At 48.1% G+C, this 15,011-nt stretch overlaps 5 protein-coding genes across 5 annotated transcripts; 3 read left to right on the top strand and 2 right to left on the bottom strand.

The window, feature by feature from the left end:
- Positions 1 to 322: 322 nt before the first annotated feature.
- On the top strand, positions 323 to 1,846 carry LY89DRAFT_704819 (disulfide isomerase; the record flags this gene model as incomplete). Its single annotated transcript, XM_018217405.1, has 2 exons — positions 323 to 869; positions 918 to 1,846. The coding sequence occupies 2 exons, from the start codon at positions 323 to 325 to the stop codon at positions 1,508 to 1,510; spliced, it is 1,140 nt and encodes a 379-aa protein (XP_018076513.1). The 3' UTR covers positions 1,511 to 1,846.
- On the bottom strand, positions 1,752 to 2,138 carry LY89DRAFT_729624 (uncharacterized protein; the record flags this gene model as incomplete). Its single annotated transcript, XM_018219395.1, has 3 exons — positions 1,752 to 1,846; positions 1,904 to 2,012; positions 2,070 to 2,138. The coding sequence occupies 3 exons, from the start codon at positions 2,136 to 2,138 to the stop codon at positions 1,752 to 1,754; spliced, it is 273 nt and encodes a 90-aa protein (XP_018076512.1).
- Positions 2,139 to 2,299: 161 nt separating this feature from the next.
- Positions 2,300 to 5,150, top strand: LY89DRAFT_681467 (uncharacterized protein). Its single transcript, XM_018214304.1, has one exon. It carries the CDS (start codon positions 2,423 to 2,425, stop codon positions 5,012 to 5,014), a length of 2,592 nt encoding a protein of 863 aa, XP_018076511.1. The 5' UTR covers positions 2,300 to 2,422; the 3' UTR covers positions 5,015 to 5,150.
- Positions 5,151 to 5,238: 88 nt separating this feature from the next.
- LY89DRAFT_715133 (uncharacterized protein) lies at positions 5,239 to 6,968 on the top strand. Its single transcript, XM_018218182.1, has 2 exons — positions 5,239 to 5,664; positions 5,715 to 6,968. The coding sequence occupies exons 1-2, from the start codon at positions 5,512 to 5,514 to the stop codon at positions 6,897 to 6,899; spliced, it is 1,338 nt and encodes a 445-aa protein (XP_018076510.1). The 5' UTR covers positions 5,239 to 5,511; the 3' UTR covers positions 6,900 to 6,968.
- A 2,487-nt stretch (positions 6,969 to 9,455) lies between these two features.
- Positions 9,456 to 12,747, bottom strand: LY89DRAFT_638376 (ATP-dependent DNA ligase; the record flags this gene model as incomplete). Its single annotated transcript, XM_018211572.1, has 4 exons — positions 12,492 to 12,747; positions 11,784 to 12,444; positions 10,798 to 11,737; positions 9,456 to 10,747 (listed from the first exon to the last, which is right to left on the bottom strand). Exons 1-4 carry the CDS (start codon positions 12,584 to 12,586, stop codon positions 9,456 to 9,458), a joined length of 2,988 nt encoding a protein of 995 aa, XP_018076509.1. The 5' UTR covers positions 12,587 to 12,747.
- Between the last annotated feature and the right edge of the window lie 2,264 nt (positions 12,748 to 15,011).

Raw genomic sequence — 15,011 nt, 5'->3', positions numbered from 1 at the left:
GCAAACCGAACCCTCATCGAGGATCTTCTTGTATTTAAATCATCCTACAATCGCAAGACTCGGGTACTATCGTATCTTGTACCTGCATAGCCTGATTTAGTATAGTGATCACGTGTGACATCCCCGTCTAAGGAGAGTTGGCGCTAAGACTTTAAGCTCCCTGGCTACGCCACCATTGAAGCTCGCAGATGCAAAGTGTCCATAACCCAGGATTAGAAATCCATAACCATTGCAACATAAAACCACCTCCCACCGCCCCAGAGAATTACACACTTCGATACCAAAATAGTATTCCGCAATAAACTCTAAATTCGACCTCACAATGGTTCTTCTCAAGAGCCTGCTGGCTTTTACCGGCCTCGCAACCTTATCGCTAGCAAAAGGACCTGGTGGCCCTCCACCAACATACGATAACTCTGCCGTCCTCGACCTCATCCCAGATAACTTCGATAAGATTGCCATCAGTGGAAAGCCGGCTCTTGTCGAATTCTTTGCACCATGGTGTGGTCACTGCAAAAACCTCGCTCCCGTCTACGAAGAGTTGGCACAAAACTTCGCCTTTGCCAAGGACAAGATTAGCATTGCAAAGGTCAATGCTGATGCTGAGAAGTCTCTGGGCAAGAGATTCGGCATCCAAGGTTTCCCAACGATCAAATATTTCGATGGCAAGAGCGACAAGCCAGAGGATTACAGTGGTGGCAGAGATTTGGAGAGCTTGACCGAGTTCATCTCTAAGAAGACTGGTGTGAAGCCCAGGACCAAGAAGGCTGCCCCAAGCTCGGTTGAGATGTTGAGCGACAAGACTTTCAAGGAGCAAATTGGCGGAGACAAGGACGTTCTGGTTGCTTTCACTGCTCCATGGTGCGGACGTAAGTATATACTTGGTCTTGGTGAAGATTGTTACTAATTACCCGCAGACTGCAAATCCCTTGCTCCAATCTGGGAGAAGGTTGCTGCCGATTTCGTCAACGAGCCCAATGTTCTTGTAGCCAAAGTTGATGCCGAAGCCGAGAACTCGAAGGCCACTGCTAAAGACCAGGGCGTTTCCTCGTACCCAACCATTAAATTCTTCCCCAAGGGCGCCACAGAGCCAGTCGCATACGAGGGTGGACGTACTGAGGGCGATTTCGTTACATACTTGAACGAAAAAGCTGGCACACACAGAGTTATCGGTGGTGGACTTGATGCTACTGCCGGCACGATCGAGGCTCTTGATGCTCTCGTTTCCAAGTTTACTGGTGGATCTAGCATTTCTGAGGTTGCTGCTGAAGCTACCAAGGCTGCTGCTGATTTCAAGGAGCAAGCCCAGTACAAGTACGCCGAGTACTATGTTAAGGTCTTTGACAAGATGTCTAAGAGTGACGGGTATGCTGCTAAGGAGTTGGCTCGCTTGGACAACATCTTGAAGAAGGGAGGTCTGGCACCAGCTAAGCTTGATGAGTTCACCAGCAAGACCAACATCTTGAGAAGATTTGTCGACAAGGTTACTGGTGGTAAGTCTGAATTGTAAATAACAGAATCCGTGTGGGTACTCTTGGGTGGGATTTCGCAAGCAAAATTGATCTCGGGGGAGGCGTTTTGAATTGAGGATTTTTGCAAAAGTACTACTATCCCCATGTCCAAGTCTACGGTGAACGGTATGCCATAATGTCCCGAATGTCCTCAAAGCGCCGCCCAATAATTATCAAGCTCCCATTGTCTGAAATCCATGTGTACTCCTGAGCGCCTCTAATGTTCCCACACGTCCCTGATCATTGTGGCTTTGTCGGGCTACTCCTCCCATCGTTCTGCCCACCACTCTGCAGTTGGGTCTCCAAATTATCTAGCCGTCTCGACATTTCGTCCACTAAAATGCATTCCATCAGTATAGGTTCCTCCAGTAGATTGTGAATTCAGGGCGCACTCTTCGCAAATATCTCGCTCGACACGCCCGCAAACTTATTTGATAATGTGTTCAGCAGCTCATCAACGACAGCAGATAGTTCTGCAGGGGCAGATGACTCCGCGCTCAGCTAATGTTCAACGTATTAGTCGCATGATGGCAAGTTGAGGAAAAAAGGGGAACCAACAGAGTTGGTAGATGTACGATTGTCGGTCTCGTTGGTCGGAGAACTTGACGCTTCGTTATTCGATGCCATGATGTATGACTTCAAGTCGGTAAACAGTATCGCAGATTCAAATACTAGGAATCAGTTGTGAATCAGAGCTTTGTGTTCGGTGTTTACTTCAAATCAACAGGAAGGCTGATCGGTGATGCACGGCTTCTCCAGAGCCTCGCCTCATCAACATCAACCCCAATCACGCGAGCAGCCTTCTGCATCATCCAACCTCTCCAGCATTTTACACCTGCATCTCTCCATGGAATTATCATCATACCTAAGATGAAGCACCTATCCTACAGCTTCATCTGCTCAACTTCATCATGCCGCCCAATCAACCCCCGCCTCAGGAATACGCCCGCGTCCTTCTAATCATCATCCTCCTCTTCTTCCTCTACACCTCTCCCGACCAGAATGTCCCACCCGGCTTCCCCTCTCCTCACGACTACGCCGCCGAACGTGCCGCTCGCGCCCGTCATTCCCTCGACATCTTAAACTCCTCTCGGTGGCAAGACTTCTCTCCAAAAGGACCGACGACTCCGCGAGGTGAAGCAAGTCGGTACCTGAACCTCACAGGGTTTAGAGAGGAGGATGATTATGCCTGGGACAGACTTTCTGCGTTCCAGAAGCGCAGTAGAGAGTTCAGCGTTGAGGCGAGAGGAGAGGGAGATGGGACGGGCAATGGATTGACGGGCGAAGTGTTCGAGAACGTAACGGGCGTGGTGGTGGGGAAGTGGGTGCGGTATACAGATGATTTGAATGGGGAGCAGAGGCAGAGGAATCTGAATCTTACGGAGATCGCGCCGGGGATTGATTGGGCCTTTAGGGATGAGGAGTATTGGACGAGGAATATTACGGGGAATGAGGGGAGGTTGCAGATTAGGATTGATGAGAGAAATGTCGAGGGTATGTCCTTTGATGTTATGGACAAGGACGTTGGGAGTGCAGAGAAGAGACCATCGAGTTGGTATACGGATTATGCGAGAGAGGTAGAAGCTTCTCTCATTGTGCAGGATGAGACGAGTAGCGGTGATGGGTGGGATATGAAAGTCCATGGCGTGCATTGGCCGAGGAATGGTGTTATGATTATGACTACTACGAGCGAGAAGTTTGCTGGTATCTTCGGACTCCCGCATTTAACTCCAGATTTGGATCATTATATAACGAGTCAGAAGGTTTTAAACAAGACTTTGGAGGATGTCGTCGAGGGTATGGAGAGAATAACCTGGGGAGATAATGGCAATCCGTGGACTGCGACGCCAAACAATCAAGGGGATGCAACTATGCCAGCTCCTCATTGCGAGTTTGTGCTATATGCCCAAGTATATCCTGTGGACTCAGACCATGCTATTGATGCTGGGGGTCTCACGATGACCACTGTGGTACACGACATGGAGCAGGAGCTTCGCTTCCCAAATGGCGCCCCTATTCCACACATTCCTGACATGCAGGTATCAGCAGTTATATTTTCACCTGACTGTGGATTCGTTTTGGAATCGAAAGGGCCGCCGTCGTTCCCCCAGACTGCTGGAAAGCATCTTACTGGTAAGAAGCAGGAAGTATGGCTTCATGATATCCAGTACTGGCTGCATATCTTTGCTCTTGTGATATTTGGGCACATACTGCTCATGAAGATCCAGTCGAAGGAAGCTTCGACACCTTCTACCGTCGGACGAGTCAGCTTATACACAATAGGCATGATGCTTATGGCAGATGCACTCCTATTCTCTAGCATGTCGCTTCTAAGTGCGACAGTTACGACCTTCTTCCCATCTGCTATTTTAACATCGTTCGCTGCCTTGATGTCAGTAGCTCTCGGAGTAAGGTTCATATCAGTGGTATACAATGTTCAAGAGCCGGAAAGACTTGAGCGGCAACGGGTTCGACAAGCTGCGGAAGCAAATAATGCTGCTGCAAGAGTAGCTCCGAACCCGACTCCAGCTCCTGTTCCAATCATCACAGCAGCAGGTGCAGATGTGCCTCCAGTACAGGCTCCAGTACAAGCCAACTTGAATCTAGCGCCTATAATCATCCCCTCAGATCAGGATATCGACGCTGAAATCGCAGAGAATGCCGCCGCCCCAGCTCCTACACTTCCAACAACCAACGCTCCAGCAGGAATGCAAGTACCTCCACGCAATAATAGTTTCGGTGCCGTCTACATGAAGTTCGTACTCACCTTGACCGTTATCCTCTTCACTTCACTCTCCGCCATGTCCTGGCCCGTCGGTATCCGCAATGTGTACATACATATCCTCAGTTTCGTCTATCTTTCTTTCTGGATACCGCAAATCAGACGGAACATCATGCGTAATTGCCGCAAAGCTCTGCTCTGGAAGTTCATAATTGGACAATCCGTCTTACGCTTATTGCCTTTTGCGTACTTTTACCTCAGGGAAGATAACGTTATGTTTTCGAACACAGACTGGAAAGCATTCTCTGTGTTAGCAGGTTGGGTATGGATCCAAATCTGGATATTGGTTGCACAAGAAGTGCTCGGTCCTAGGTGGGGTCTACCAAAGGGCTGGACGGAAGAAGGATGGGATTACCACCCAATCCTCCGAGAAGACAACGTCGAAGCAGGAGGTCTCCCGATCGGACTTGTTCAGATCCCCTCTTCTCCAACACTAGACAGAATTAACACAGGCGACGAGCAAGGAAGCAGGAAGAAGAAAGACGGCAGCGTAAGATCTGTCGATTGTGCTATCTGCATGCAAGTTCTCGAAGTTCCAGTTGTCGCAGCAGGCGAGGATGCGACTGGTAGTGGAGCGGCGGGGGGTGTGGCCGGTATGCTGGCTCGGAGACAATATATGGTTACGCCTTGTAGACATGTCTTTCATAGTGCGTGTTTGGAGGGCTGGATGAGGTTTCGGTTGCAGTGTCCAATTTGTAGAGAGAATCTGCCGCCGTTGTAAGATGGGTGATGCTTGCATTGGGTAGCGATGGCGTTTGGGGGATAATGAATACTTCATGATGCCTGTTTATCATTCACTTTCTTGGCGGTGTCTCGCAGCTCGAAGTTGGGTTCTTGTTCGAAGTATCAGAAACTGCATGTTTGGACACCGGAGCCTTTGTCGTAGTTCCTTCTCAGCCACTTTGCCATTGTAACGTCGAGTCTGTTCTACTCTCTGACAAGTGTCAGTGATCTTCTTTACCCTTTTTTGTTGACAAAGCGTCTCAGATATATCCTGATATAGATCAAGTTTTTTGTCCACAAGCCCGTCGACAAGGTCATGGGAGTTATCTTCGTGAACGGATGGCACAAAGTTGACTCAAAAGTACGCTTGTGTCAGATCTATATATTCTAGACCCCGCACGAGAAAAGTGGCATCATTCAGCTCATTGCATCTATCAAATCTCTCATCCCCTTCTCTACTTCTCTTCCATCTTTCAAAAGCCACCAACCTCTACTATGCAAGAGTATACTTCAAGCAGAATTCCAATGTTGCTGGTCGACATTGCAGTGGGTTGTTTCGTCGCATTGCTAGTCATGCTACTTTCCGCTATCATATTCATCATAATCCCCTTCCGCAAATTCTACGGTCTGCCAAAACCACGACTGGACGTCAGTATCCGCACTTCCCTTACTCTCGGTCCTTGCTGACACTGATGCAGTTCGATGAATCCAAGAATCTATTGCCCATCGAGGAGAAGAGACGAGATGAACCGGCCTTCTCGACGTTGGCACTATTCCGCTCTTCAGACCTGTCCCTGGACAAGGCAAAAGAACAATACGATGCTAATCCAGTGACTTACGCTCGTGAGCTCTGGAGAATCAGTATACAGCTCCAACGAGTCCTGCTGGATAAGAACGAGAAAGGTTTAAGCTGCCTCTTACAGAAACAGAGTCATGACGCCAAACGACGAAACCGCGCCAGTGAAGGCGCTACCGGTCTTTGGATAAGGATCTCCCTTTTCGAAAGTCTGGAATGGGCAATTGCTGATTTTAGGATTAAGAGATGTGAGAAAGCCATGGCAGTGGCGAATCGAAAAGCGAGCGCTGGTGCATCGACAACTAACACCAATCGTCTCGCTGTATCAATGGATGGCGATGTTGAACTAGGAACAATACCACCGACCACCACGAACACACCTGTCCGTATTGATTGGATCTCAGAATACCAAACCTTTGCCCTTAACGTGAACCTCTTCTGTGACACCGTTAGCGTTCACGCAATCGACCACCTCAGCCCAGCATGGGACACTCTGACGGACCTCTACAACTCAGCCGCGAAACGGAGACCAGATATATCCCTCGTGAAAGAAAACCAGGAACTGCGAGGACAAGTACAAAGTTCGAAAAGAGCCATCGCCGCGCTGCAGATCCGTCGAGCTATCGACAAGCTTACGTTTGAGTTACCAAAAACTGCACATTATAGCTACGGAGTCCCAAAGAAGATTCCAAAGAAAGTTGCTGCAGGCTATGTCCCTGCGGATGACGGAGCAGGTCGCGTAACTCAACGATGGGGAAAGCTTTGGGGAGATATCTGGGATGCTGCCGAGACGGATGAAAAGAGTTTGTTCTATAAGTCGAGACAAGATGCGAAAGGGCAGCACGAGAAGCAGAATCTGAAAAAGAAGGGAGAGGAGCTTTTTAGCGATATGAGTGCAGAGATCCATGGGTATAACAAGAGGGATCAAGATTACGCACAATTTGATCCGGCAACCAACGCAATTGCGAAGATACTTCTGAAATCACTGGTTGTGGACGAGGATAGTGGGGAGGTGGATTGGAAGGAAACCATTAGGAAGTATCCTGTAGTGGGAAGGGAAAAGCGAGAGGATGGAAGCAGCTTGTGAGTATGCCCTTGTAAGAAAGGATTTAGATATTTTGCCCTCGCAATCAACAAAGGTTCTATAGAGCAAGGCATTCTTTAAGTCACGAGTGACCCACTCTTCCCTTCTATGAGATCTAGTAGCATTTGGAATCTAGACAAGCAACATATCATCAATCAGACAGCAAGCTTTAGTGTGCATCTCTCTAATCAACTTGAGCCTTCTGCACTTGGCTCGCCAGTCTCTGCAGGAAGAGAGACATATGATGACTCGCCAACCACGGTAGGCTCTTCCACGTGCACTTCAATAGCTAGAGCCTCATCCGTGTGGGCTGGCTCTTCGTTTGTAGATGGCTCCTCGGAACCACTTGAGCCCTCAGCATCTGGAAATAAGTCAGCAGCGTTCCAAAGGTCATCTTCGGAAGGCGGAGGAGATCCAGCCATTGAAGCCTTTGCAGCCTTCCGATCCGCCTTCTGCGTCTTCTTCGCAGACTCGACATAGGGTTTCGGACCTGCTGCTGCCAGCTCCTCAACAGGTGCTCTAGTTAGATATCTCTCGACCTCTTTTTTCCAATCCACCTTCCCATTTTCGTCGACATTTTTTGGCTCCATAAGCTTTGCAATATCCGCTGTCACAGGATCAAAGTCTTTGTAGCCGGTCTCATGGCCCTGCTGGCTGTATTTGTGAATCCAGATACTCATATCTTTGAATAAGTTGAGGCCTTTTCTGTCAAAAGCATCGGGGTCGTATCTTCCTTTGTGTTCAGTTCTAAGGGCATGGAATGGGTTAATCTCGTTGGGCTTGGCATCGGGCCACAGTTGTTTCCATAGATCTTGCCACTTCGGTCCATTGCCTCGGACCTTAAAGGCTTCAGGATCAAGCTCGAGAACAAGTGATTCAATCGTATGTCGGATCTGAAGCGCTGCGAGAGCACGTTGGCAGCCCTTGAGCTCAGTTTCCAACCCCGTTACTTGTTGATAAAGCCGCTGCACCTCTTGCTTACCCGCGCCTGCCACTGCTTTGAGGCGGCTGATGTTCTCGGCCGGCATAGCAAAACGGTCAACAGTCACTCCAGCATGATCGCAGAATGTTGAAACATTTTTCATAAAAGTCTCGTGAACGTCCATCCAAGTGCTTGGTGTGGTAATAGGTGTGGAGGTGGAAGCGGTGTCTGAATTGGCGGCGGAGCTTGGTGAGGCAACCGGTATACCCCCGCCCGGAGATGATTGGATTGCAGATTCAGGTTCTGGATTGTTGTCACTAACACTTCCAGATTTTGAATCTAGCAGTTCATCCCTTCCAACTACGTAGCGCATGAAAGCTTTGCCAACCTGGTAATAGCTAACATTGAACTTCTTCTTAGCAGTGGCGCCTTCGTGCTTCTTGCGCTCCTGGGCTTCCCATATCGTATACCAAGACGAAAAGATCTGAAGCCAGTCGACAAGAGTCAAGGGCACCAATATATTGACTGCTCCGTTGCCAATATGATGTCTTCGGAAATGTTTGATGGTCTGACGAGCGTGGAGCTGTTTAAACTCGTCTTGGCATTTCTGTGAAACAACACTGGATAACTCCTGATCCACATTTTCTAACGCAAGAGCATAAGCAATTTGATTGTTGTGGTATTCGTTGATTGCTCTTTCAGCAGAGAACTCCTTGAATCGGAATCTGGCTAGTGTTGGGAATTGTGTATCAATGTGCGCTTGTTCGCTCGGCAATAACTGTCCCGGATTTCTCAGAAGATCTGCCGGGAGCTATAGACCAGTCAATGTTGATACCCACTTCCTGTGTTGTTTTGAGCTTACATGCTGAAGCGATGGCTGAAGACCTGTTGGCGTTAGAATTGGGAAAAGGGGAATCTGGAGAAGGGTTGCTATTGTTGCAAGAATCATCGACGAAAAGAGGGTAAGCGAGACAGAATAATGTGGTGAGACAACCATGACGAGGAGCATGAAGCTGAGTGTCGCCGCAATAAACCACATCGCACGGCGCCAGAAACTTCCCCATGTGAAAGTTACTATTGCTGTCAAAATCGTTGAAGCGAAGAGGATAAACGAAATGGAGTGTGGTGGTGAAAATACCCAGACGCAGAACCAACAGAGCAGCAAGACGACTAGCGCTACAATGACCCACATCGCACAGCGCCAGAAGCTTTCCGTTGTGGAAAATGCTTCGGAAATGGAGATTGTGGCTCGAGACCCTTCGGCGGTAAGGACGATGATGTAGAAATAAGCACGAAAACGTAGACTGAAAGGAAGCAGAAGTGGCCTTCTTGGTGTATTTTACGCTATGAACATACAATTTGGCACTTGCTCATCTGGAAATGACTACCAGCTTAGTGTTTGCTATTCCGGCATAGAGTCAACAAGTCATGATAGATCACCAAACAGTGTCTCTGAACGCTTGTTCCTTTTTTTTAGCCCTAAGAGGTAAACGCGCAAGGCTGGAATATCACTCGTGCAATATTTCATGCGTCCCACGGGAGCAAGATTGGAACCATCTCCTTCGTTGCTAACAAAATCGGTTTGAATTGTGCGACGGTCCGAGCGGCGGTTGTGGCCAAGTTGCACCGAATAACAATCAAACAACGATGGCGTACTGCTCTTCGTCTAGAACAGTTTTCTCCTTCCAACTATCACTCAGCCAGCTCAAACTGACAATTCTAGGTATCCTCAAACTTCCACGTGAAATACTTTTTCGTAAATCCCTCACAAGCTTTGAATCCGTGCTCGTAACAATGTAATGAGTAATGCTGTCGTCCTCATCATCTCCCGCGATGGTACCACCAGCAAACAGAAATTGGTTCTTGGCAATCTCCAAATCAATGCCAGATGTCTCATCGTTCGCAGGTACAAAACGAGCAACACATCTCCTGAACATGGAACCTGGGACCTCTCCAAAGCCTTTTCCGCGCTCTTCGAGCTCCGAGAGGAATTCTGTTGCTGAGAATTCTGAGTCCTTAGGGTGTATCATGTCTTCCATAAGGCGTCTGAGGTCGTCGACGTTAACGTCTCTCGCATAGCTGTCGCCATAATCATCAACAGCTCCTTCTATGTGTTCGCGCACCTCCTCCAGCATATGGTACATATGCGCCGGCTCCGAAGGTATGAGAAACCGTTGTCTCTCAGCGCCATCAATCTCAACTTGCTTCAAGGCATCAAGAACCCAAGCAGGCTTTACAATGTTCGTTTCTCCACTTTTGATAAGACTTGCGACCTTGACCACTCTTTTGTCGCCGATGCAAATGACACTATCCGTTGCAGTTGAACTCTGGACGATTTTCCCGCCATTGCTCTTGATGATCTGCTCCATCTCTGCCTTGGTCTTTTTCGGCTGATCTTCCTTGCCAGTCATGACCCAAAAACTTAAACCTTCGAAAGCTTTGGTTTGAGGTCCTGCGTAAGGCGTCCTTATTTTTGTATTATTGCCAGCGATCAACACTTCCTTCTTCAAACGTTTCGAGGCTCTCCTACTGGTATCGATCTTTAGTGCCTTGTTCTTAGATTCTTCCTCAACACGGCTCTTCAGCTCCACAAATTCGTAAGTCGAAAGCGCTTCTTTCCAGCTCTTATCATCCCTTAGCTTCTTGAATCGAGGGAATCGCAAACTGTATTGGTATCCATAATGATCCGACGCCGCAACAGATGCTGCCTTGACTTCCAGAACAACAGAGTCACATGGCTTGATCCACTCATCAGGTCGCTCGAATTGCTGATTATCGTTGCCTCCAAGGACAATGAGATCTCGCGGAGGGTTGTTCCTGTCCCATTTACGCCATTTGCCCTCAGTCTTGTGATGGACTTTGGCGTAGTCCTCAGCTCGGAAACCGCCACCAACTTTGAAGAAAGATAAGCACTTCATTGGATCAGCACCTAGATTAGAAAGTCAGAATGATTCATGTAAGTGGTTCGCGCATACTCACCTGCCTTGATGGCATTATCGTCCACGCGGAGGCCGCACAAAAACGAGGACAGCATCCCACCTCTATGCCCGGAACCATAGTATCCTCCAATCACAACACAATCCAGGGACTCTCCGAATTCAGTCATATATTCAGGCTTGACCTTCATCCAGTCGTCATTACGGCTGTTTAGGCGGTACACAGATCGTGGGTTCTTCAACACAAGTCCTTCAGATGCCTCCTCAATAACCTTGCGAAGTTCAGTCTCGACTTCTGCTGCAGTCGCTGCCACTTGGTACTTGTGAATCTCTAGGCGCATATCAACGTTCTTGACAACACGTTCTAGAGCCTCGCGCCTATCTTGTAACATGAAGCCTGTAATGTCTTTGTCGTTGATGTAAAGGCAGTCAAAGATGCGAAACAAAGGTCGATGTCCTGTTTCTCCGTAAGGATTCCGCTGCTCAGATATAGCTGCGGTTTTGAGCGTTCCGAAGCCAACCATGGATCTTGTCACTGGGTCCCAGGTGATCATCTCGCCGTCTAGAATTATACTCTCAACACCCGGATCAAAGGCATCTTTGAGAAACCTTGTTAGGGACGAATTTTGGTCTTCGAGACTACTTCCGTACAGATACGTATAGTCTTTACCCTTTCGAGACCAAAAAGCAAACTTTCGTCCTCCCTTGACATTGGGGTCTGGTTTCATGTGTAGCTGCATGCGCTCGCCATCTAATTTCTCTTCGATCCAGAATTCCGGATTGTCAGAGGTGCAACCCATTCTTTCGATCATCTTCTGGATTGAATGTTGTGAGAACTGTGCTAGTTGAGGCTGAAAACATGACATCAACTCAATGCCCCTCCGATCATCATCAAGCCGAATTGATGGATCCCAGAGGTCCCAGCATACTCGCCTCAGGCTTGAAGAGACGTTGAAGAGAATTTCCCCATCGGGATGCCACATCTCGAAAATGGTCAGCAGGTAATTTTGTGTTGTGGAGGGCACTTACCTCTAATATGGTCTTTTCAGATGCGCCCACCTTCATTTGCCGAAGGATGATGCGAATCAGCCAAAGAAGTTCGTCTGCATTCATTCTGTTATAGAATTGCGAGAAGATAGGCAATTGGTCTTCCTCCTTCGAGACAGCTGAAAGTCTGTCGAGAAGCTCGTTCACCTCAGCAATTCGCATGTCCCCAAAATCTTGTCGCATTGCTCGTTTGGATAGAACCTCGAAACATCTTCCAGCAAAATCACCTGCCATACGACTTGCAGTGGTCTGACCAGGTAGCTTCCAATTGAGCAGACTTTGAGCATCATCGCCATTGGCATTGATCTTGAGCATCTTGACGATCAACTTGCCAATCGCTTTCTCTTTGAGACCGTACATTGGTCTGTCTCGATCCTTCTCAGGCAAGATGAGTCTAAGAGCGGGGTAAAAGTCATTGCCAACCTGACTGCGCCATCGTAAGATGAACTGTTGGATAATGTTGCGCCGCTGCTCATGCGGCGATACGGTCTTTGATCCGGGGCCTTTCTTTGCAACAACTTTGGGGCCAGTAGGTCGCTTCTTGTTGTCATTGAGAGGATTGAAGAGAGATACTAGCAGCTCTGAGAATGGAGGTGTTTTGGAATGATTCCGAGGCCGTGGAGTATCTTCGTCACCACCATACCTTACAGAGTTCAGTTTTATCCTTCTTTGTATGTGAGAGATGCTTACTTGTCATCAAGCTCTTCCATGGTCATTGGGCCATGACCGTACTGAAGCTCATCGTCTTGGATGGCCTCATCATCCGGCTCCCTTTGACTAGCCATATTGACGTTTGATCGTGATCAATTCATGAACTTATTGACATCGAGAGGTGAGAGAGCAAAGATGGAGATTATTGTCGCAATCTCATTGTAGACGCGTCGAATCGAGTGGAGGGTTCAATCAGGCAGTCGCGACGGAATCACGAAAATCCGTGACATGACAGAAGCCATGTGATAAAACTCGTTTTCGTCGAATTTGGATATTAACGATCTTGCTTCTTATTATCGAAGACAACGATGACGGTTATCCGTACTGTCAACAGGATATTGGAAATGTATTGCAAATAAGGTAGGCAATGATCACGTGCACGCGTTATGGCCCGGAAGATGTGAACGCCTTAGGTTACTTCCAGATTTCTCGATATCCATCATGAGATTGAATATCGAATGGTTGGCCATTTAGATGATGAATTTTCGCTCATCACTTTAGCAAAAGAAACTCTACTTGGACTTAAGCAGTACGTTGCATGCTCAGAGTCTCAAAGAGAGCCTCCCCTATTCAACAGCATCTTGCGTTATACCATTTATATCGATCAATTCCTCAGCAATCATTATACTCTTGCCCTATACACACAAAGTCTCGTATAGCTAGGGTTACTCCGTTCACATTAGCCAAATTTTGTCCCCCATGTGTAGTACCGCATTTTGTGTCGCCAACCTCGGGTGCCTACATAATTCTCAAGCCCAAGTCTCTGAGAAGTATCAAGTAGACTTTCTGTCCAAAAACATAGAGTTTCTTCAAACCCAACTAGCACATCTTCGGCTGAACGGGGACCCTTATGCACACAAAGCTTGACGAGAACTGCCTCTACCAAATCTTGTAGTGTCGATATCAAATCTCAGCCAAGCGACATCTTAAAAAGGACACTCGCACGACTCCCAGCCCACTCTATAAACCCGCACGGCGTCGACGAACAAATCCCTCTCGAAAGAGCCATGTGATCGTCTTCTGGAAGCGCAAAAGAATCTTAGGCTGCGCCATCGCAAAATCCCGATTGGAGATCTGACAGGTCACTGATAAGAGGAATGTCGAATTGGCGACCTGCATGAAAGGGTGTGATGCATCGAGATCTCATCTCTTGCGATATGTATGTATGGGTATGGTACACGTGAGGATTTTTTTATTTCCTTGTGAAAGATGGCATGGTGAGAATTGCCAGAATCCCCTTTGGGCAGCAAGAGGGCTTACGGAGATACAACCGAGGTCATCCATCATCTGCTCACAATGCTTACCAGGCTCGTCGCTCGCTTTTGGTCATCGTGGAGAGAGTGGGATGTTTTTGCCGGGTTCCCGCAGAAAGAGGATTGAAGGTGCCAAGTGTTCAAGGAAGACGGTTTCGTTCATAGCGGATGATTTGCTGCTTAGCTACCTAGGCCTAGGTACCTTCTCCACATTCTTATACTGACATAGTGTCTCGAGGTACCGATCGCGGAGGCGTCAAGACCTTCCTCCTGAAGGAAGAGAGAGGACAAGCTTCGTTTTGCATTTCTTTGGATTTTCGTGTGCGAAATGAACGCATGCTGGGGGCACACGAGCAAAGCGGTGAGGCTGCAGGTCGACGTGTTTGAAAAGACCCTGAGCCGTAGAAAAATTATTCCTCGTGCATTGCATGCAGTACATACTCGTACAAAAACAACTCAAGTACCGCTGAGTACCGGCAAAGGTCGTCACAGTGGGTTTGCCCAGAGTGTGGAGAGCATAATTATACTTCTTCTCATTCGGCCAACGACGACGTCCCCTTGGCCGAAATAGACTGGTCATTAGTATTTTTAAGCTGGAGATGGGATGATGGACCGTCTTATCGATCCCCAGTCCCGGTTCCCGAATCGCTGACTGGGCCATGCAGAGGTGCGCCATGGCGGGATGCAGCCTCATGCAAGCCTAGACAGTCATGATGAGTTCTCTGGCCGATGGACCTGGCCGTGGCAAATGATGTGCAATGGTCATCAATGAATCCTCCTCTGGTGCCTGCTCGAGGGGACGTCTCCGCTCAGCTGAAAGTGATACCTAAGGAATCGGATACTGCGAAAGTTAAATCCCCCACGGCTCACCAGGCTTCGGAGGGCAGCGTCTGGGCGGGAGTGGGCGGTCCACCCACGTACGGTCCGGCTGAGACTCGGTCAAGGCGAAGGAGATGGAAACCGGATGGATACATTAGTTTGTCCATTCTCTCACAAGATTGAGTAGAGCAAGTGGGATGATGGGGGTACATCTCTTTGTCCATCACGCTCTCCTTGTATTAACAAATTGCCAGTCGTGTGGGAATAACAAGAGATAAATAGGTAGCAAAAGAAAGAAGCAAGGCTGCAATTATGATTGTAAATTCAATACGACATGTATGATGGTGCAGTTAGCAGTGACATGATCATAGTATGACATGCTCGTTTATTTATGATAGTAAGAGCAGTAAAATAATCCAAAGAATCG

The sequence above is a fragment of the Mollisia scopiformis genome, assembly GCF_001500285.1.
Source record: "Mollisia scopiformis unplaced genomic scaffold LY89scaffold_4, whole genome shotgun sequence".
Lineage (NCBI taxonomy): Eukaryota > Fungi > Ascomycota > Leotiomycetes > Helotiales > Mollisiaceae > Mollisia > Mollisia scopiformis.
Note: the sequence above shows the minus strand (reverse complement) of the source record. Positions and strands in the feature narration are given on the sequence as shown.